This window comes from Malaclemys terrapin, chromosome 12, assembly GCF_027887155.1.
Source record: "Malaclemys terrapin pileata isolate rMalTer1 chromosome 12, rMalTer1.hap1, whole genome shotgun sequence".
Taxonomy (NCBI): Eukaryota; Metazoa; Chordata; order Testudines; family Emydidae; genus Malaclemys; species Malaclemys terrapin.
In genome coordinates this window covers 44,189,201-44,212,620 of record NC_071516.1, presented here as the reverse complement: position 1 = coordinate 44,212,620, position 23,420 = coordinate 44,189,201, and the positions used below count along the sequence as shown (strand labels likewise).

Here is a 23,420-nt window from a genome sequence, read left to right as displayed (position 1 = left end):
GAAGGAAGTGATCAGCGTGGAGGATTGATCTGCAATCAGTTCAGCATGGCCTTCGTTGAGTTCCCTTCCTGCTGGCCTTGCCAACACTGGGAACAGGTGTTTGGTACGGGAAAAGTGGCCCCACAGCGGGAACCAACATGTGGGAAAGGCCCAGTGAGGACAGGGCAGACTGCAGTTTTAACATGACTTAGCAGGTCAGGTAATGATGAGGATCGCCCATAAATGGTCACTCGACCGGCTGTAACAGCGAAGAGCTACAAACCACTGGGTCTTCCCCAGGATTTGGCTCGTGTCCGTTACCCCGGGGGAAATAAACCAGCTGTTTCCCTAGCAAAGAGGCAGCCTAAGGGTTGGGATTCCCAAGGGAGCCGAGAGGAGCTGGCCTTGAACCCAGCTCCTAAATCCTCTAGGCTCCCTGCATTGATGCTCATGGGATGGGCGCTGCCTGAGCAGAGCGATGGCTGGGCGAGGCTCGGCCTGCGGGGTCGCAGCCCTTCTGCAAAGCAGGCCCTATGTCTGGGCCTCTCCAAAGGACAGAAGCGGCGCAGCTCCGGCCCGTGCAGTGATTTCTGGAGCGCCTCAGGGCTGCATCCTCATCATCGTCTCCTGTATCCAGGGGATGAAGGTGGAGACACTTGTATACACCCCGGGAGGAATCCCATCCTCAGATCCCCAAGAGATGATGTCCTGGGCTGTTTGACCACACATCAGGGGGCCCCCAGAGTCACTCTGCGAAATGAAACAAGCCACAGATGGAGAACAGCTCAGTGAGTCGTTTCCAGCTGATGAGGAGCTCAGTGATGCCCCCCGTGCAGCTGGCTTCAGTGTCCCCCCAGTCTCTGATTGGTCCCCCCACAGCCCAGCTGGTTTTAATGCCCCACCCACTCCCCTGTCCAGCTGCTCTCTGCCTCCCCCTGAGAAAAGACAAGTTATTTTCCCATTCATTTGTACAGCACCTAGCGCAGTGGGGCCTGATCCCCGATAGCCACATGTAGGCTCGACTGCAACACATCAAGGGAGCTTGAAGCCAGGAACAGATTTGCAGAGTCTTTGCCTTTCTCTGGATCCTCCCCCCCCCCCCCCCCACACACACACACATCATTGTGAAGGTGTTATGGTGATGATACATGCACTCGTCATCTTCCAGCACCTCCACATCCACTTCCTGGAGTGTGGTGGCCTGGGTTAAATTATTCTGTGTTATAGTCCTGCCCCAACCGGCGACACCGCACATGGCTCCTGCCTCTACTGTCTCATTGGCACAGGGCAGGTCAATGGTTTTCACCCATCTATTCAGCTTCACTCTCTTCACCAGCTGAGACACAAGAACGATGAAGATCAATGTGAGGGTCGCACTCAAGAACACAGAGACACACCCCAGTACCCAGCAAAACCCATAACCATGGTCTCTGTGGGGGTGGGGCAATGGGACGAAACCAGCCAAAACGAGCTGGGCTATCCCCTAATAATCTAACCCAGTTGCCATAGCAACACAAGATTCTATTATCATGACAACCAAATACACAACAGAGGCAGTACCTGCAGCAGCATGATGTCATTGTTATGGGGCTTTTTGTCATATTGCGGGTGAGGTATCCAGTGGCACACGGGGATCTTTTGTCGTTTCCATTCCCATAGTCTTATGTTATGGGCTCCCAGCTTGACGATAATCTCACTGTAAAAGCCCAGAACAATCCATGGGGTGTCAGGGGCAGGAGTTTATGTGGGGTGGGCGATGGGCACATGTGAGTCTGTCACATGAACAGTGATAGGGAGGGGACAGGGCAGCCTGGGGATCTCAGGCCATGATCCCAGACTCATCTGTTGCCCTGGAAAATGTATATACCACTGTACACATTGCCAGCTGTGATCCGGCCCCAGGGCTCGGGACTTGCTGACTTAAGGGGCAAGGGGGAATGGCACGAGGGGCCTCTCCCCACTAGAGGGCACCGGTTGTTGCACAAAGTCCCTGCCCAGTGGTGTTGGGGTCCCAGCCTATGTCTCCCCCAGCCCCTTGTGCTGTTCCCCTGAGCTCCTTCACTCCCCATTGTCCTCCCAGCCCCTGGATCTCAGCTCCCCTGCACCCCAGCTAGATCCACACAGGGGTCTATACCGAGCTCCCCCCAGCCCAGAGCCCCACAGAGTCGTCCTGAGGCTGTGAGCCCCTCCCTGCCCCAATCTGGGCAATGGGCCACACCCCAGCTGGGCCGTAGTTCCATTGATTTACCCAGCGCTGGAGCTGGACCATGGTTTGCAGAGGCCCCTACAGACACACCAATGCCCCATGAGCAGATCAGACCTCTGGGCTCTGCTCTCCCAGCCTGTCCTACTAACTGCTCCTTCCCTGCAACTTACAACTGTGCCAGGATTCCTGACTCCCCCATCACCTGCTAACACCCGACCTGCCCCGACATTCCCAGCACAGAGGCGTTTACTCTCCATTGCAGTGAGCAGCCGTCAGCACAAAGTTCTCCGCCACCAGGAACGCTCCACAGATGTACTTCCTGTTTCCATGTCTTATAGACAGATAGGCGATGTAGGGTCTGGACTGGGGCTTCGCTTTCTTTCCCCCCAATGATCTCACCTGGGTGGGAGACCAGGTTCATATAAAGAGCCCCATCGTCTCCCTGAGCTGGGCAGGGACCGAGCTCCCCATCCCGAAGGGGAGTCCCCACAACCTCAACCCACCCACTGCAATGCTCTTCTTGTGGGATGCCTGTGCCTGGTACTCTGCCCCCCTCATCAGCTCTGCTCAGATTGGACACCCCATGGGGCCAAAGAGTAAATCTAAAGCTCTGACCTCGCTGGGTGGAGAATCAGTACCAAACGCACCGGGAGTGGGTCAGTAATTGCACAGCTGTAAGATAATGACATTGGGGATCCATGTCATCCCAGATTGGATCAGGTATCCCCCAGATGGGCACTGACAATCTTATTGGCTGAATTTCCTTCAGGCAGGATCCTTCCCCCAATCCAATGGTGCTTCCTTTGTTCGTCCAGTTTTGTGAATGTAATGGGTAGAGAGAAAGGGAGAGATCATTTGGGGCCGCTTCTCCCCCTTCTAGTTCCTTCTCTTCCTCGAGAAACATCTCTAGCTGGGTTTGAGGAAACAGAAACTCTGTAGACAGGAACCCCCAAGCTCTTTGTTCATCAAGATGTAACATTTTTCACCCCTATCCTCTTTCCTGACAAAGAATGGCCACTTAACCAGGTGACGGCCCATTTGATTTTGTTGACACATAGCTGAGGCATCGGCTAGCCTTTTGTCTCTGGTGAACTGGTTTGTGACGACTCTCCAGACTTGGAACATGTTTTAGTAACACCCTACAGTAGAATCTTATAACTTTCAATGCCACACATATTTTACCAGGACAATAATGATCAGCAAATTATGAGTTGTTAGATGATCCCTCACAAGATGTGCTCTGTATAAAAGCAATCATAGTCCTGTAAAAGGGGGGATCATAGGGGTACAGACTATCACAGGCCCCTAGATACCACCCACTGAAGCCAATCCCTGAGACCCCCCATTTAACGCAAAATCCCAGGGGCCCCCGAGCCCAGCCGTACTTACCAGCCCAAGTCCTGGGGGGGCAGGAGAAAGGCCATGGGGAGCAGGAGCAAGATCTGTAAGTGCATGTTTGCAGTCAGAACTGGGATGGTGCATCTGCCTCAGGCCTGGGGACTTTATAAACTCATTTTGAGGAGATCAGGGGGGCAGGAAACCTCAGGGTCACCCACACACTCATCTAAATGCAGGACTCAGGTGTCTCAGTTTTCAACCACAGCCAACCATATGGGCTGGGGGAAGGACAGGCTGTACGACAGCCGTGCATCCTGCACAGCTGGCTGGATACTGCATGGCTGGGTCCCTGCACAGCTGGATGGATGATTCACCACTGGATGGAAACGACCTTGGAGGAGACATGTTTCGCAGGATCCAGTGCTGGTCTGGGTGCCAGCTCACAGCTGTGCACATCTGGGGCTCTTACTCACTTGGCCTCATCCTTGCTCAGCTCCCTGCCCGTGTCTCTGTGGTGGCGGCTGTGGATGACAGCGACTGATGTCGGTGGGGAGGGTGGGAACGTGGCCCTTTGATCTTTCTCAGGGTGGCCCAGTCGTTAGCAGGGTGGGGCTGAGCAGAGCAGCCATCGGCCCCGATCACAGCAACTGTGGCGGGAGGGTTTCTGAGAAGCCCCCACCTGAGTGTGTGACCACGTGAAGGGGATGTTGCAGCCTGTGGGATGCCGTATAACTGGGAGCTATGCCTGTGCAGCACCAGAGGGGAAATAACACAGCAGAGGCAGGGATAGAACCCAGGAGTCCTGACTCTCAGATCCCCCCCACTCTAACCACTAGACCCCACTGCCCTCCCAAAGTCAGGGATAGTTAGTGCCAAACAGTGACGTGTTCACTGTCCCTTACAAGCCACTCTGGTCTCAGACCTGACAAACTCACTACACCTGAGGCACTGCTTCCCCGGTATTTACCCCTGAAGGGTGGGGTTTGAGGGCTCTACTGAAAGCTGATAACTCGATAAGCCTCGTGCTCACTGTGAGATGTGCCTACAGGTACTAGTTCAGGGATAATGTCTCTATCCTGACACCTATGGCTAATGCCACTGGGCTTGTAGAGATATCCAGGGAATCACGTGGCTCGGTGACAGCCCATTCACATGGGAGAGAGCTGTGAGCCCTCCCTGGCTAGCCAGTGATGGACTACGCGATGTGACTCTGGCAGACCCAGGCAGATGGCATTAGCTAAGAACTAACAGACTCATAGCTGGAGACGAAACCTATTCACGTGTGTGTTCGTTTAACTCAAAATAGGGATGAGTCTTACAAGAGCCCATTTAGTGCTCAGACTCTGCAATGCTTGGAAGTTGCTGCCTGCATTAACCTCATGTGCAATGTCTCTATTCCAGGCTATAGGCGCCGACCCTGTGGGTGCTCCAGGGCTGGAGCACCCACAGAGAAAAATTAGTGGGTGCTCAGCACCCACTAGGGTGACCAGACAGCAAATGTGAAAAATCGGGACGGGGGTGGGAGGTAATAGACACCTATATAAGACAAAGCCCCAAATATTGGGAGACTGTCCCTATAAAATCGGGACATCTGGTCACCCTAGTACCCACCGGCAGCCAAGCTCCCCCATCTCCTCCCTCCCTCCAGCGCCTCTCGCTCACCGCCAGCCCTGCTGATCAACTCCTCCCCCTCCATCCCAGCGCCTCCCGTCCACCGCAAACATCTGTTTCGCAGCATGCAGGAGGCTCTGGGAGGGATGGGGCAGAAAGAGGCAGGGGTGGGAAGAAGTGGGGCAGGGGCGGGGACTTAGGGGAAGGGGTGGAGTGGGGGCGGGAGCTGGGGCGGGGGGGGTCAAGCATCCCCCGGCTAGAGGGGAAGTCGGTGCCTATGTTCGAGGCTATGGGAAACATGTACGTTTTGCTTTATAACATTGAAAGTGTTTGCTCTGAACTTGGGGACCAGGCCAGATTCCAGGCCTCAGCTCAGATGCTGCAGCATTAACTGAGCTTTTGTATCCCATTCCCTGACCCCTGAGCAGCCAGTCCCCTGGAGCCCATACCCAGATGGGGAAAGCCCCATCTCACATTCCCCATTATCACGGACAGCACAGGCAGATGCAAATAGAGTGGCTGGATCCTAGTCATTTGTTATTCCTACTGCCCTGGTCTGACAGACAGCTCAGATTGCCAGGTTTAACAGCTGAGTGGCTGGGGCTCCCCTCACCTGGATGACAGAGATCCAGGAGGGAAGGAAACACTCACAGGGATGGGATTTCAGAAAACTCTGTGTTGATTCCAGGCAGGGCCGGCTCCAGCTTTTTTGCCGCCCCAAGCGGCGAAGAGAAAGAAAAAAAAGAAAAAAAAAGCCACGATCGGCCGCACTTCAGTGGCTACTCTACTGCGCCGCTTCATTCTTCGGCGGCGGGTCCTTCCCTCCGAGAGGGACTGAGGGACCCGCCGCCGAATTGCCACAGAAGACCTGGACGTGCCACCTCTTTCCATTGGTCACCCCAAGCACCTGCTTCCTGCGCTGGTGCCTGGAGCCAGCCCTGATTCCAGAGGCCACAAACTACCATGTGAAATTAACAAGTAAAGAAGGCAGGTGGAGGGAGGGGAGGGGACTTAACTATCCAGACATATGATGGAAAAGTGATGGGCAAGATACAACATTTCCTGTAAGTGTTAGACCTTTCTCTGCTAGACTGAAGAAGCTATTATTAAATATTTGTTCTCCATGTAGGTACTTATAGACTGTAATCATGTCACCCCTTAACCTTCTCTTTGTTAAGCTAAATAGATGGAGCTTCTTGAGTCTATCACTCGAAGGCAGGTTTCCAATCCTTTAATCATTCTCATGGCTCTTCTCTGAGCCCTCTCCAACTTATCACCATCCTTCTTGAATTCTGGGCCCCTGATCTGAGCACAGGGTTCCAGCGACAGTCACACCAGGACCAAATCCAGAGATAAAATAACCTCTGTGCTCCTACTCAAGATTCCCCTGTTTATGCATCCCAGGATCACACTGGATCTTTTGGCCACAGCGTCTCACTGGGAGCTCATGTTCACCTTGACCCCCACATCTTTCGCAGAATCCCTACTTCCCAGGAGACAGTCTGTAAATATGGCCAATGTTCTTTGTTCCTAGAGGTATACATTGAGCTATATTAAAATGCATATTGTTTGCTTGCTCCCAGTTTACCAAACAATCCAGATCACTCTCAATAGGTGACCTGCCTCTTCATTATTTATCACTCCCCCAATTTTTGAGTCATCTGCAAACATTATCAGTGCTGATTTTAAGTTTTCTTCCAGGGCATTGATAAAAATGATAAATTGCATAGAACAAGAACAGAACCCTGAGCCCACAAGAAATGTCCATTTGGTGATGATTCCACATTTACAATTACATTTTGAGATCTATCATTTAGCCAGTTTTTAACCTATATTATGTGGACCATGGTAATTTTACATAGTTCTAGTTTTTTAATCAACGTGTGCGGTACCAAGTCAAATGACTTCCAGAATTATAAGCATATATCATCAACACTGTTACCTTTATCAGCCAAAGTTGTAATCTGATCAAAAGGAGACAAGGTCTGTGAGGTGATATCTTTTATTGGACCAACTGTTATTGGTGAGAGAGACAAGATTTGAGCGTACATCGAGCTCTTCTTCAGGTCAGGGAAAGGTTCTCAGGGTGTCACAGCTAAGTACAAGGTTGAACAGATTGTTTAGCATAAGTAGTTAGCACATATTTCTTTCCACGCTCTTCATCACAAGCAAGCTCCGCACAGACCAGCACCCACCAACTCAAAATAGCATCAGACCCGGACAGAACAAAAGATTCAAAACTAGCAGACATATCTCCACTGTTACAATGACCAACACCCACCCCCCACAACACATCTTTCTAAATCCATGGGTCCTACACATATCCATCACAACATGTGGTGTACCTTATCCAGTGCACTAAATGCCCCAATAACAAGTAGATGGGTGAAATGAGACAACCACCCTCAAATGAACTCACACAGAAAAATGATGAAAGACAAAAACACCTTATCACCCAGCCATGGGCAAACACTTTTCACAAAATGATCACTCCAGGACCTTTCGGTCCTCATCCTCAAAGGAAACCTGCACAACATTTGCAAAAAATGAGCCTGGGAGCTTAAATTCATAACTTTGCTAGACACTAAAAAATCATGACGTGAATATATACCCTGGATTTATGGCTTATTACAAAAATCTGTAATTCACCAAACCCTCTTCCCCCAGACCTTTTCCACCCTCTTTCTCCCCCAATGACTAGAGAGGTGTTAATAGGCCACTTCAGCTTGAATGGTCCCTTGAAATATGTGTTAACTTCTTATGTTAAACAATCTGTTTCCACCTTGCATTGAGCTGGGACACATAGAGAACCTTTCCCGGACCTGAAGAAAAGCTCTGTGTAATCTCAAAGCTTGTCTCTCTCACTAATAGAAATTGATGCAAGAGGATATCACCTTTTCCCTCTATGGGGTGCTCGCTCCATACCTGCCTTTCTATATGTTTTTCTATAGCACCATCCTATAGGGTTTAATAGAGAGAATCTGATCCCTGATCTAGAATCGTATAGGATAGTTCAAAAATTCGTAGAGACACACAGGGGTTTTATCCTAACATCTACAAACTCCTTCCCCCACCCCCAATCCATTCTGATACCAATTAATTCATAGCATTTTTCTAAGACTAATGAAGATAATCTGCATGTCACACGCAAAGCCTAGTTAGCCCATGGCTGGTCTAGCCAGGCAAAGAGCCAGGAAAACATGTGTCTCCTTTAATGCTGTTTCTGCAGAATGTTCTGGATCCAGGGGATGAAGGTGGAGAGTCTTGTAAACACACTTGGCTCCCACAAATCCACATCAACATATGAAGCGATGCCCTGGGCCACTCCATCATATACCAAGGGGCCACCAGAATCACCCTGGGATTAAAAATAATCACAGTTACATATTGCACATATCTAGCACGACTTTTCAGTAGAGATTGGGTAGTGTTGGGTAGAGTTGGAGTTGGGGACAGTTGTCCAGGACAGCGGTTAAGTTTGATAGAATTGGGTAGGATTGTGTTGGGTGGGGTTTAAGTTTGAGGAAGGGTTGGGTACAGTTTTTCTGGGTGTTGTTTGAGCTTTGGATAGTGTTGGGTTGGGCTGTGTTGCGGTAGGGTAGTGTTGGGTGGGGTTTGGCTTTGGGTAGATTTGGTAGGTACGTGTTGGGGGGGTTAAGTTTGAGATACGGTTGTGTAGAGTGGGGTTTGAGTTTCGGGTAGGATTGGAAGGGTTGTGTTGGGAGAGTTGAGTTTAGGGTAGGGTTAATAGGGTTGTGTTGGGGAAAGGGATTAAGTTTGGGGTAGTGTTGTGTTGGGGGCTCAGTTTGTAGTACAGTTGGGAAGGATTTTGTTGGGGAGGGGGGTTGAGTTTCGGGTAGGATTGGTAGGGTAGTGTTGGGGAGGGGGGGTTGAGTTTGGGGTAGAGTTGAATCGGGTTGTGTTGGCCAAGGTTTGAGATTAAAGAACATCAATAGCCATGTGTAATAAAGGATCTTGGCCAAGCTAGTAGGAGCTGTGCTGAGCTGGTCTCACTATCACTTCACCCTCTGGGCCGATCTGATGTCTGCATCAACACCCAGTCTCCCGAGCAGGGCTAGCTTGGTAGGGTATCACTGTGCAATTAGATATTTAGCCCTAAAAACCACCTCCCTATTCCCTCCCAGCAGTGACCTCCTGGAAACAAGGAGCCTCCAGGTCAGCAGGATACTTACCCGATAAGGTAATTTCCCCAGGCCAGGCTTCCCCACACACAGCATTGTTGAGCGGTTGTATCCAGGGTACAGATGACACATGTCGTCCTTCATGACCTCGAGGTCCACCTCACGGAGGGTATCAGTTCTTGAGTTCCAGCCAGTCCGACCCCATCCAGCCACACTGCACATGGATCCTGGTCTCACCCTGGACTTGGCATTTGGCAGGGGGATGAGTCGCACCCAGTTATTCAGCACTGCGTTGCGTGACAGCTGCCATGGACATGAGGGAAAACAGAGAACCAGATCAGCACAGAGAGCAGAGCTGAAAGGAACCAACATGTTCCAACAGAGGGAAATGGAAATGTGTCCAGTGCTTTCATGTGAAGTCACTGGGGGCAGGGTGATAGAGTGGGAGGGCAGTACCTGCAGCAGTGTGATGTCACTAGCAGCAGGGTGTTGGGATAGTGGTAGTACCTCCAGTAGTGTGAGGTCACTGGGGGTGGGGTGATGGGGTGGGGGGCAGTACCTGCAGCAGTGTGATGTCACTGACGGCAGGGTGTTGGGATAGCGGTGGTACCTCCAGTAGTGTGAGATCACTGGGGGCAGGGTGATGGGATGGGGGAGGCAGCTGCAGCCCTGTGAGGTCACTGGCGGTGGGGTGATGGGATGTGGGAGGTACCTGCAGCATTGTGAGGTCACTGGGGGTGGGTTGATGGGAAGTGGATGATACCTGCAGCAGCATGATGTCATTGTTAAGGGTCTTCTTGTCATATTGCTGGTGGGGGATCTGGTGGCGCACGGGGATTTTCTGTTGAGTCCGTTCCTGTTCACTAATGTTATGGGCTCCCAGCTTGACAGTGATCTTGCTGTAAAAGCCAAGGGCAATACATGAGGCATTAGGGGCAGGAGTGTACATGAGGTGGGGGATGGGCACATGTGGGTCTGACTCATGAACAGTGACATGGAGGAGACAGGGCAGCCTGGGGTCTCTCAGGCCATGATCCCAGACTCAGCTGCTGGCCTGGAAAAATGTATATATCACTGTACACATTGCCAGCTGCGATCTGGCCCCACAGCTGGGGACTGGCTGACTTAGGGGACAAGAGGGAATGGCACAAGGGGCCTCTCCCCACTAGAGGGCGCCGTTTGTGGCACAAAGTCCATGCCCAGTGGTGTTGGGGTCCCAGCCTGTGTCCCCCAGCCCCTTGTGCTGTTCCCCTGAGCTCCTTCACTCCTTGTTCTCCCAGCACCTTGCTCCCAGCTCCCATCCAGCCCAGTGACCCCACCCAGGCTAGATCCAGACAGGTTTCTATGCCCAGGTCCCCCCCATCCCAGAGCCCTGCAGAGCTCTCCTGGGGCTGTAAGCCCCTCCCTGCCCCGATCTGGGCAATGGGGCCAGACCCCAGCTTGATTCAGTGTTGGATCTGGGCTCTGCTCTCCCAGCCCGTCGTACTAACTGCTCCTTCCCTGCAACCCATGACAGCGCCAGAGCTCCCAGCTCCTCCATTACCTGCTAACCCCGACCTGCCCCGACATCCTCAGCACAGAGGCGCTTACCTTCCCTTGCAGTGAGCAGCCGTCAGCACGAAGTTTGTCTTCACCAGGAACCCTCCACATTTTCTTTTAACCTGCCCGTCTTGTATTTCCAGATAGGCCATGTAGCGTCTGGAGTGGGCCTTGGCTTCCCGGCCCCCGATAATCTCACCTGTGGGGAGACCAGGTTCATATAAAAAACCCATCATCTCCCTGGGCTGGGCTGGGATCGAGCTCCCCATCCCGAAGGGAAGTGCCCACAACCTCAATCTCCTCCCCTCACCCCCCTCACTCCCCCCTCCCCCACCGGTGATGCTCTTGTGACAGATTTTACCATTTCAATCTGCCTGGAGCGTCAATTGATCAAGCTGACGCCACAGGATTATTTGGGGAGGAGATGACAAAACGCATCAAGTGCCTAGATTTTAAAGCTTTATTGATAAAATAATAAAATCACAGCAGAGAGTGCTGGGAATGCTCCCACATCACTCAGGGGAAGAAAGCGTTAATGCCCCAAGGCCCTAACCCACTTTCATACTCACACCCGCGCTACCCAGACTGGCCAGGTCTGGGTGTAATGTCAGAAGAAGAAGAGAGTGGGGGGAAGGTGGACGGGAGTGCTATCCTGGGCCCAGGTCGTCCAACAATCCGCTGTGTTCTCCGAATTGCTCCAGCTCTCAGGAGGGTTTTTAAGTCCTGGGCTCCTTTGGGGGTGTTCCATTCCACAACCTCTGTTCCTGGTGCTTTTTGTGCCAGTCAAAACCGGCTTTCTGTGGTCTCCTAGACTTTTCCCAAAACACACCGGCTAGACTCTGTTGTTCTCTTTGTTTTCCTCTGTGCTGACCTTCACTTGCCTCACTTGTTATGGGCTGGCTCTGCAGGTCTGTGTCTGTTCCATTCTGGGCCCCCCTCGTTCTTGGCCAGCAGCCGAGAGTCAGATGTGTGCTGTGGCCTTGAGCTGGCTGGAGTTAGTGTTTTATCTTCGAGCCTAGCAGGAGCGTGGAGTTAACCCGTTCTCTGCTCTTCTTCTTTCTCTTCCTCGGCCTCTCGTGATCTGCAAAGGAAACTTCCACTCCCCAATCGCACACCTTTGACCCTCCCCAAAATGCTTTGCGTTGCTCGCAACAGTGTTAGCTACATACAATGCTGATCTGCCTTCCCTGGAGACTCCCTGAGGGAGGGGGGACCATTGGGGTGTGACACTCTCCTTGGGGGATCCCTGTGCCTGGAACCCTGCCCCCTGCTCCATTCTCCCTCACAGACACCCCATGGGGCCGGAGGGTAAATCTGAAGCTTATCCCTCACTGGGTGGGGAATCGTACCAAACACACTGGGAGTTGGTCAGTGTCATGAATATACAGCTATATAAAATCCCTCCTTTACCTGTAAGGGGTTAAGAAGCTCAAATAATCTGGTTGGCACCTGACTAAAAGGACCAATAAGGGGAGAAGATACTTTCAAATCTGTTGGGGAAGATTTTTGTTTTGTCTCTTGTTGTTGTTTTCTCCAGGACAGGGAGGGACCAGGGTCAGGAAAAATACATCTCCTAAAGCCATATCTGAAAGAAGTATCTAAAAGTACAAATTGTGAGTAATAGCAAGAAAATGCATTAGGCTATCTTTTGTTTGGCTTGTAAACGTTCCCTATGCCAAGAGGAAGGTTTATTCCTGTTTTTTGTAACTTTAAAGTTTTGCCTAGAGGGGAATCCTCTGTGTTTTAATTCATACTACCCTGTAAAATTATCTTCCATCCTGATTTTACAGAGGTGCTTCTTTTACTTTTTTCTTTATAATAAAGTTCTGTTTTTAAGAACCTGATTGGTTTTTAGTGTTCTAAAACCCAAGGGTCTGGTCTGCGCTCACCTTGTTCACCTATTTGGTTGGTATATTATTCTCCAGCCTCCCCAGAAAAGGGGTTGAAGGGGCTTGGGCGGATATATTGGGGAAACAAGAACTCCAAGTGGTCCTTTTCCTGAATCTTTGTCTAACTCACTTGGTGGTGGCAGCATACCATCCAAGGACAAGGAAAAATTTGTGTCTTGGGGCAGTTTTAACCTAAGCTGGTAAATATAAGTTTAGAGGGTCTTTCATGCGGGTCCCCACATCTGTACCCTAAAGTTCAAAGTCGGGAGGAAACCCTGACAGTCAGTAATCACACTGCCTTGAGGTAACAGCTTTGGGGGTCAAGGTCACACCAGATTAGGTCAGACAGCCCCCAGAAGGACACTGAAAGGTCTCCTGTGGATGCTTCTCCTTCTCCATGAACTCACACTGACCAACCAGGGCTGGTCCAAGACTGACCTGCCAAACATTTGGTCCAATGGAAAATTGTAGGTTTTACTAATAATATTTGTTCTCAGAAAGCCTCGTCTCGAACCTGTCTGAATTATTATGGTGCAACTGATTCTTTCTCTCCAGTTGTGGGTAATATTTACGTGAGAAGTTTCAGGTTTTGGTCATTGTAAAAGAAACACTTTTGATGGTTTTTCCCATGGAAAAATAAAAAAAAGTTTTGTGATCAGCTCTGAAGAAGTCTCCACCCAGGTGGGTGGTTTTTTTGGAAAATCCCACCTTTAACACATGGCTTTAGTTACATTAGACTGAGATCCAGGCCCCCATTATATCAGGTGCTGCACAGACCCACAATCCCTGCCCCAAACAGTGTCCAGTTCAGACAGACACAGGCATAATCTTCTCATTGTACAGATGAGGAAACTGAGGCTCAGGGAGATTGTTTCTAAACCTACCAAGGGATTTGGGTGCCCAGTTCCTATCAGCACTGCATGAAAATCCCAGTCCCAGATACTGGCCCAAGGTCCCCACAGGGAGCCTGGGCTGAGCTGGGAACAGGTCCCAAATTTCTTGGGTCCCAGGCCTGTGCCTTAGCCCCATGGCTGGGCTCCCTGTCTGGGACATGGATTGGCAGTGGGGTCCCAAAGGAGCCGGGGGGTGGGGAATGGGCCACCTAACCTCTTGGGCTGCTCTGAGAGCCCCAGCCACACTCAGGAGAGGCTGCAGGGTTTGTTACAGCCCCTTGGCCCCAGCAGTATTGGGGGAGACCCTCACAGCTGCTCACAGATCCCCCTGCTGGGTCAGGGTCCTGCTCCTCACAGGCCCCAATCCCCCTTCCCCCAACAATCATCAGCCCAGGCCCCGGGGGGGCAGGAGAAAGGCCGCAGGGAACAGGCCCAGGATCAAGAGCTGCATCATCAGAGCCATCCAGGCATGAGCACGGAGCCTCTGCCTCAGCCGGGGGGGTTATATGGACCAGGCAGAGGGAAGGGAGGGCAGGGCCTGGCAACCACAGGGACACGTACCCTGTTGCCCAGAAACCCCCACCCTGGATGGGCTAGGGGCAGAGATGCCCACTGAGGAAAACTCAGGTCACAGACGCACCCACGTCGAGGGGGGGGCGGTCTCCTTGGCTCTGGTGCCCACCCAGCCTGGCTGGGGAAGTGGCTAACACTGCTCAGCCCTACCACTGGTGTAAGAAATGCCCTGAGCCTTCTCTGCACCTAAATACCCAGGTCCATAGATTTCAAGGCAAGGAGGGATAATTGTGACCATCCAACCTGGCCCCCTGGATACTCCAGAGCCAGAACCCACCCAGGGACTCCACCACGGCCCCAAGTCAGTTGTTCCCCTGGCTCCATGTTTAATGTTTGCATATTAGTCTCAGCCAGACCTTTGCTGACTCCAGCTCCCGGCTGTCGGGTCTTTTCCTGCGTTAGCCAGTGAGGTTGAAGAGCCCCCTGCTCTCAGAAACCCCCTCCCCATGGAGGTTCCTATATACAGGAGCTGAGTCCCCTCTTCACCTCCAATACCCTCAGGAAATCGCTCTCCTTGAAGCACTCCCCGCCAGGCAGAACTCCAGATCTTGGCTTGTTCTGGTAACTCTTTCCAATTTGCCAACATCCTGCTGGAAGTGTGGACACCAGAACTGGACACAGTTTCCAGTTGTGGTCTCACCAAGGCCGTATCCAGAAGTGACCCCACCTCCCCTGGCTTACACACCCAAGGATGGCGTTCATCCACTTATCTAGAGCATTGCACCAGGAGCTCATATTGGTTGGTTTTCAAGGTTTAACCCAACCCCCAACACTAGCATTGGCCTATCGTCTCCCTCTGGACCCTCTGGTTTCAGATGAATGGTTTCATCTCCCAGGCGCCTCTGACAGTCTCGGCCTTAAGACAATCACTCCCCAATCCAGAGTTAGCCAGAATGCACCCCAGAGGACAGCCTTGGGAGATAAAAGGAGATAAAATCCCCTGGGGTTTAGTTGACAGGCCCCTGCCTCTGTGAGTGATGTGGAAAGTTCATGCTTTGGAAAGCCACATGGTAACAGCTGTGCAACATCTGGAACCCAGCACAACTGGGCTTCCTGCTTCCAGCTTTTGATACCTGAGTTGCTGGAAGTCATTCACCTCTAGGGGGCGCAGGCTCTGATATGGCCTTAGGGCGGGGGACTGGCTGGCTCAGGAAGTGGAGAATGGGACATGGGGTCTTTACCCTTGAGGGCAGCTCACTGCTGTTGTCACTGTTCCAAAGGATTATTTTTACCCTTCCCCGGGTCTTCCTTACATGGGCTGTGGGTGACACTGATCAGTATCAGTGCTACATGAGACAATATGACCCAATCCCCTGTGACAGTCTCTACCCCTGTTTTCACCCCTTTACAGGACGGTGATAAATTTCATACAAACTGTGCCTCGTGAAATCTCTCTCAGCACATGTTTCTGCAGTCTTGCTGGCTGAATTGCCTGTAACCAGGATCCCTTTCCCAGTCCAATGCTGCTTCCTTTGTACTTCCGGTGTTGTGAATTCCGTGGGTAGAGAGAAAGGAAGACATCATTTGGGGCGTCTGCTCCCCCTTCTTCTAGTTCTTTCTCTTCTTCGAAAATCATCTCCAGCTGAGGTTTAGGAGACAGACAGTCCGTGCGGCCAGGAACCCAAGATGTGTCTTTGACAAGATGTAAATTTTTCACTCATGTCCTCTTTCCTACCCAAGAATGGTCACTTAACCAGGTGATGGTCCATTTAAATACACTGACACCTGGCTGAGATGGCAGTTGGCGTTTTGTCTCTGGGGAACTGGTTTGTGGCTGCTCCCCAGACTTGGAACATGTTGTGGTAACAACATACAGTAGAATCTTATAACTTTACATGCCACACATATTTTACCAGGACAATAATGATTAGCAAATTATGAGTTTTTAGATGATACCTCACAAGACATGTACTGTATAAAATGTAGCATAGTCCTGTAAAAGGGGTGAACATAGGGGTACAGACTGTCACAGGCCCCTAGATACCACTCTCTGAACCCCATCCTTGAGACCCTGCCATTGAACTTAAAGTCCCAGGGCTCCCAAACTCAACCATACTCACCAGCCCAAGTCCCTGAGGGCAGAAGAAAGGCCATGAGGAGCAGGAGCAAGATCTGTACCTGCATATTTGCAGTCAGTACAGGGACGGTGCATTTGCCTCAGCCCTGGGGCCTTTATAGACTCAGCTTGGGGGAGATCAAGGAGGCAGGAAACCTCAGGGTTGCCCACACACTAATCTAAATGCAGGGCTCAGGCATCTCAGTTTCCAACCACAACCAACCACACAGGCTGCGGGGGAAGGACAAGCCGTGCGTCAGCCAGAGATCCTTCACAGCTGCCTGGATGCTGCCCAGCTGGGTCCCTGCACATCTGGATGGATGATGTACCACTGGATGGAGAAGACCCTGGTGGGGACATGTCTAGCAGGATCCAGGACTACTCTGGGTGCTGGCTCACAGCTGGGCACATCTGGGGCTCTTAATCACCAGGCCCCATCCACGCTTGGCTCCTGCCCATCTCTGTGGTGGGGGCCGTGGGTGACAGCGACTGATCTCGGTGGTGGGTGGGATCATGGCCTTTTGATCTTTCTCGTGTGGCCCAGCATGAGCAGGGTGGGGCTGGGCACAGCAGCTATGGGCCCCAATCACGGCGACCGCAGCGGGAAGGTTTCTGAGAAGCCTCCCGATGAGTCTGTGACCATGCAAAAGGGATGTGGCAGCCTCTGTGATGCTGTACCACTGGGAGCTATGACTGTGCAATACCAGAGGGGAAATGATACAGCAGAGCCAAGGATAGAACCCAGGAGTCCTGGCTCCCATCCTCCTGTGACCCCATTGGTGCCACCCAGCAAAGTGCTCACTGTCCTTCACAAGCCACTCCAATCTCAGACCTAACAAACTCACTACACCTCAGACACCGCTTCCCTGGCATTTAGCCCTGAAGAGTGGCGTGTGAGGGCTCTACTGAAAGCTCGTAACTTGTCAAGCCTCATGCGCATTGTGAGCCATGCGTACGAGTACTGGTTCAGGGCTAGCGTCCTTATCTTAACACCTACAGATAAGGGCTTGGAGTGACCAACCAGGAAATCTCATGGCTTGGGGATGGCCCGTTCATATGGGAATGAGCTGTCAGTCCTCCCTGGAGTACACCAGGGATCGTCAACCTTTGGCACGCGGCCCGTCAGGGAAAGCCGCTGGTGGGCCGGGACAGTTTGTTTACCTGCTGTGTCCAGGTTCAGCAGATCACAGCTCCCACTGGCCGCGGTTCGCCATTCCAGGCCAATGGGGGCTGCGGGAAGCGGCGGCCAGCACATCCCTTGGCCCACACCGCTAACTAACAGCTGGAGACCAGACTGTTCATCTGTGTGTTCATTTTGCTCAAAAGAGGGATGAGTCTTGCAAGACTGTATTGAGTGTTCAGACTGTGAAATGCTGCAAAGTTCCTGCCTGCAGCAATCTCACCTGCAATGTCTGTATTCCAGGCTATAAGGAAACATGTAAGTTTTGCTTTATAACACTGAAAATATTTGCTCTAAACATGGGAACCCAGGCACCTGAATTTCTTCTCCACCCCCTTCCCCACCCATCCTGAAGGATTATCCAAATTAGATGGGCCATCACAAACTGTCACTTTACAAAGGATTGGAGAATGGCCTTCTCCCTCCTGGGAAATGCTATCTGCAAGGAAGTACTGTGGGCTTGCAAGCTGAATGAAGAAAATAAAAGGAAGCCACAGGTCGATTTTTTAACCAACACAGGCTCTGTCCTTGATTGTGGCTTTTTAGGCATCTAGTAAAGTCGGCTGCAACAATTCCTACTCCTAGGGGAATTCTGTGCCAAAAAAAAATAAATTATGTGCTAAAAAATTAAAAATTCTGCATGCTGGGGCGCAGTGGAGTGGGAGGCCCTGCGTCCCTCCTGCCACCCAACTCACAGGTGGCAGTCTCCCCCTCTCCCAGGCCCCCTGTTTGCGGTCCCCTGTTTGCTAGCTCCCCTTGGTCGCTTAGCCTCTGGCTTTTAAGGCCTTCTCCCCTAGGTCAACCCTACGCCCTTGTTAATCACACATAAAATCCTCTCTGATAAAGTTTGCAGAAGATACAAAAATTGGGGAAGTTGTAAATAATGAAGAGGACAGGTCACTGACCCAGAGACATCTTGATCCTTTGGTAAACTGGATACAAGCAAATAATGTGTTTAAATACAGCTAAATGTTAATGTGTACATGTAGGAATAAAGATTTCAGGTCCTTCTTACAGGATGGGGGATTCTATCCTGGGAATCAGTGACTTGGAAAAAGATTTTGGGGTCTTGGTGAATATTCAGCTGAACATGAGCTCCCAGTGAGGCGCTGTGGCTGAAAGCGCTAATGCGATCTTGGGATGCATAAACAGGGGAATCTAAAGTAGGAGCAGCAAGGTTATTTTTCCTCTCTATGTGGCACTGGTGCAACTGATGGGCTCGGATACTGTGTCCAGTTCTGGTGCCCACAGATCAAGTAGGATGTTGATAAATTGGAGCGGGTTCAGAAAAGAGTCATGAGAATGATTAAATTAGAAAACCTGCCTTACAGTGATAGACTCAAGGAGATCAGTCTAAAGTTTAAGAAAGAGAAGGTTGCCAGGTTCCTTGATGACAGGCTATAGGTAAGCTTATGTTTTAGTCAGTGGTATTTTTAGTAAAAGTCATGGACAGGTCATGGCCAGTAAACAAAAATTCACGGCCTGTGACCTGTCCATGACTTGTACTATATACCCCTGACTAAATCTTGGGCGGGGGGCAGCCTGGGGGTGCTGCAGGTGCTCTGGGGGGAGCAGCCTGGGATCCCCACTGGTGCTGGGATGAGGGTTTGGCAGGGCTGGCAGGCTCCCTACCCAGCGGCTCCACGTGGCTCCTGGAAGTGGCAACATGCCCCTGCAGCCCCTAGGCGGATGCGTTGTCAGACAGCTCCATGCACTGACTCCGCCCCAAGAACCTGCTCTGCAGCTCCCTTTGGCCGGGAACCACGGTCAATGGAAGCTGCAAGGGCAGTGCCTGCAGGTGGAGGCAGCATGCAGAACCGCCTGGCCATGCCTCTGCATTGGAGCCGAGGAATGTCACCGCTTGCAGGGAGCCCCCCAAGGTAAGCGCCGCCCAGAGCCCTCACCCCCTCCTGCACCCTAACCCCTAGTCTTTAGCTCCCTCCCACACCCAAACTCCTGCTGCTGTTGGGGGAGGGGGGCGAGGTGGCCCGAGACTGTCCCAGCAGTGCCCTGTGAAGCTGGCCCAGGGGCTGCCTGAGCTGTTTAGGCAGGCCCCGGGCCAGCTGCACCGGCCACTGCAGAAGTCACATAGGTCCCAGAAAGTCACAGAATCCATGACTTGTGTGACCTCCGTGACAAACTCACAGCCTTAGCTATAAGTATCTACCTGGGCAACAAATATTTAATCACGGCTCTCCAGTCTAGCAGAGGAAGATCTAACATGATCCAATGGCTGGAAGTTGAAGCCAGACAAATTCAGACTGGAAATAAGGTGTAATATTTTTAACAGTGAGAGTAATTAACCACTGGAACAATTTACCAAGAGTCATGGTGGATTCTCCATCACCGGCAATTTTTAAATCAAGGTTGGATGTTTGTCAAACAGATCTGCTCTAGGATTACTGTGGGGCAGGTCTCTGCCCTGTGTGATACCAGAGCTCACATGAGATGTTCAGAATGGTCCCTTCTGGCCTGGGAATCTGTGAAGCCATGAATGCTTCTCAACTCTCCCCTGCCCTGAGTGTGGGTGTGAGCCGAGGGGAAGGACGTGGATCAGAGACACCAGACCCCACTGTGACACTGCACCCCATATTCATCACAGTGGTATGATTATGATATGATTATGACATCATTATGATGGATCTTATACAAGAAATGTCTTATGAGATGTCTTTGGAGAAGTTATGATTTGCTGACTATGACTATCCTATTAGTATGCATGCATCATTTTTTTATCTGGAGTTATGAATATTGACTAGGGATCTGTATTTCAAATGTGCTTACTCTGGGTAGCACCCAATGTGAAGGGTTTCCCCCAGGGTGCCACCTAGAACTGGGGTACCGCTGAGCCCACTCACCCACCAGCCTGGGCTCCCTCTCACTCTGTACTGCTGTGACAAGCTGCAAAGTCCTCCAGCCAGCACTTTCACCAGCATTCATACAGGAAGGGGCACACCCAGCTGCAGTTACATGCAGGCAGGCTCTCTGACCAGCCCCTGCATGGGAAGGCTACTCCGAGCTCCACAGGCAAGCAATCCCTCTGTACAAAGCAAGCTCATAAAATTCGCCCCCTCCCTCAATGTGGAGAGGAATATGAAACAGCCTTTTGCCCCTGAGTTATGATTCCCACACACTTCACTCCAACTCATTGGTTTAGATAAAGAAAATGTTTATTAACTTCAAAAGATAGATTTTCCGTGATTATAAGTGATAGCAAACAGATCAAAGCAGATTACCTAGGAAATAAGCAAAAACCGCAAACTAAACATAATATACTAAATAGATAGGATATGAATAGCAGATTCTCACCCTAAGAGATAATACAAGCAGGCTGCAGATTCTTAAGGGGCAAGCTACACTTGCTTTATAGCTTGGAATCCCCAGGTGTTTCATTCACAGGCTAAAAATCCCTTTCCCCCAGTTCAGTCTTTGTCCCTCAGGTGTTTCCCGGAGTCCTCTAGTGTGGGGAGCGAAGAACACCCAATGATGTCACTCCCTGCTTTATATAGCTTTTGCATATGGCGGGAACCTTTTGGTCTGTGGAAAAATACTGACATCCCAAGATGGAGTCTAGAGACATGTGGTCTCATCACATGTCCTTGCAGAGTCATGGCAGCCATTACTTGGAGGCTGTCTGTAGCATTCTCAGGAAGGCTCCCTAGGTGGGAGATAAGCTTCTCCTAAGGCCCATTGTTTTTTTTTTCCTAATGGCCCATTGCCCCAAATAGGCCCTTCCCCACCCAATATCTAGACTGGAAGCATCTTGTCTAGTTGGCGTTACCTAGGTGTAACTACATTTGAAATACAAATACATAGTCAATATTCATAACTTCATATACAAAAATGCATGTGCATGCATACAAATAGGATAATCATATTCAGCAAATCATAACGTTTCCAATGACACCTCATGTCTTGTATTGCATAAAATACTTCATAACTATGTCATAATCATATCATAATAATATCACTATGAAGAATATGAGGTGCAGTGTCACACCCACGACGAGCCTTTCAGGTACAACAATGAAGAAGCCAGACAGTGCTGATGGCTCATCCACAAAGACAGTGAACCATGGAAGAGCTTAGCCTTCCTGTGAATGTTTCAGCCAGCCTAAGTAATGTCTACTATCACTCAGCAAGGGCATGTGACCAGACCACCTGATACTGAACTCCATTTTGGTACCTGTGTTTTTCCACAAACTGGGCTGGGAATTCAGGAGACTATATAAGGTGGGAAGTGACATCATGATTTCTCTTCACTCCTGCACAACTTAACACCTGAAAGAAGCTCTGAAAGACAAAGGACCTGGAACAGGGGAGGGGAACCCAAGCTGCACAGCAATTGCAGTCTGTGCCTTAAGAATCTGCAAGTCTGCTTGTATCATCAGTCAGGATGAGAAATTGCTAATTCAAATCCTATCTATCTAGTATCTTACTCTCGGTTTGCATTTTTTGTTTATTTACTAGGTAATCTGCTTTGATCTGTTTGCTATCCCTTATAATCACTTAAAATCTATCTTTCTATAGTTAATACACTTTTTTATATTTTATCTTAACCAGTGTGTTTTGAGTGAAGTGTCTGGAAAAATCTCTACTTGGTTAACATAGGCTTGTTGTGCATATCTTCCCCACGTGAAGGGGAAAGCAAACTATATTAGTGAGCTTGCATTATACATATCACTGTGCAGTGCAAGATGGTATAATATTGGGTTTATACTCCAGCAAGGGTGCAAGGCTGGGGAGCTAAGAAGTTGGCTGGTGTCTTCTGTCTGTCTTTGAGTGACTTGTGTAGAGCACTCTGGTAGCTCTGGGTATGTGGCGCCACCTGCTGTCATGTGGGGTGATCATAGAATCATAGAACCATGGAAGAGATCTCAGGAGGTCATCTAGTCCAACCCCCTGTTCAAAGCAGGACCAACTCCAACTACAGGACCTGGAGAGGCTGGATGAATCACCAGCAGAGTAGTGTGAGAGAGGCCTGTCCAGATGGGAGGTTAGGGAGCACAGCTATTCCCAGATCACACCCCAGGGGTGACATCCCCCATCTATGCTAGCATCATTTCCCACAGACCCCTTGATGAAGGTGGGAAAATAAAGTGTCTGATTCTCAACTCGCCCTGAGCCAGTCAGTCCCCACACCATGTAGAGATGAAAGAGATTAAACCTGGTTCTGACATCGCATGGTGGAGGGGAATTATAGAGATATTGATAGAGGCATGTGTGTGCGTGTGTGACGTTACACCCCATATTCTTTTAGAAATATGCTTATGATATGAATATGACATAACTAAGATATATTTTATGCAAGATGAGTCTTTTGAGATATCATTGGAAAGATTATGATTTACTGAATGTGATTATCCAATTTGTATGCATATATCATTGTGTATCTGGAGATAGGAATATTGACTATGTAACAATTACAACAGTGTTTTCACTTGGGAATGCCCACCAGACACTAGGCAAACAGCCTGGATGGGCCACTAAGGAAAACAATAGAACTTTGAAAATGTTAATCTCACTCCTTCTTGAGAAGTTTCCTGGGATGCTGCTTTGACACTGCAGGGACAGGTGATTAGGTCACCTGGTACTGGACACCATCTTGACTTGCTGGTACTTTTCCACTGAAGGAGGGGGGAATCAAACAGGGAAACAAAAGATTCCAGCCATATGTAAATCCTATTTAAGGCTGGAGAGTGAGTTAATCAAGGTGGCCAGTTCTTCACTGAATCCCTGCCCAGGATGACTGCTGGAAATACCTAGGACTGATCTGGGGAAGAAGGGCTGGGACCCAGGCTGAGACAGGGGTCTGGCCTCTGAACAGAAATACCTGGGACTTTAAGATGTAAGCAAAAGCAGTTTGTCTTCAAGGAACTCTGCAACCTGCCTAAACCAACATTTAGGGTGAGAAATTACTATTTGTAACCAGCTTCATTAGTGTCTTCAGCGTAGTTTGCATGTTTGTTTATTTTGCTCAGTAATCTACTTTGATCTGTTTGCTATCCCTATAA

At 50.3% G+C, this 23,420-nt stretch overlaps 1 protein-coding gene and 1 pseudogene across 1 annotated transcript; both read right to left on the bottom strand.

Annotated features, from left to right (window-relative positions):
• Positions 1-579: 579 nt before the first annotated feature.
• On the bottom strand, positions 580-3,639 carry LOC128846114 (mast cell protease 1A-like; annotated as a pseudogene).
• Positions 3,640-8,345: 4,706 nt separating this feature from the next.
• On the bottom strand, positions 8,346-16,295 carry LOC128846950 (cathepsin G-like). Its single transcript, XM_054046235.1, has 5 exons — positions 16,231-16,295; positions 10,867-11,014; positions 10,040-10,175; positions 9,328-9,579; positions 8,346-8,492 (listed from the first exon to the last, which is right to left on the bottom strand). The coding sequence occupies exons 1-5, from the start codon at positions 16,292-16,294 to the stop codon at positions 8,346-8,348; spliced, it is 747 nt and encodes a 248-aa protein (XP_053902210.1). The 5' UTR covers position 16,295.
• Positions 16,296-23,420: the final 7,125 nt, after the last annotated feature.

What these genes read in the sequence shown, in the direction of transcription:
- LOC128846950 (XM_054046235.1), bottom strand. Translation starts at nt 16,294, where the DNA reads ATGCAGGTACAGATCTTGCTCCTGCTCCTCATGGCCTTTCTTCTGCCC. An exon ending in GCTGCTCACTGCAAGGGAAG is followed by an intron (nt 10,176 to 10,866) that starts GTAAGCGCCTCT and finishes TGGCTTTTACAG; the next exon opens with CAAGATCACTGTCAAGCTGG. An exon ending in ATGACATCATGCTGCTGCAG is followed by an intron (nt 9,580 to 10,039) that starts GTATCATCCACT and finishes TGTCCATGGCAG; the next exon opens with CTGTCACGCAACGCAGTGCT.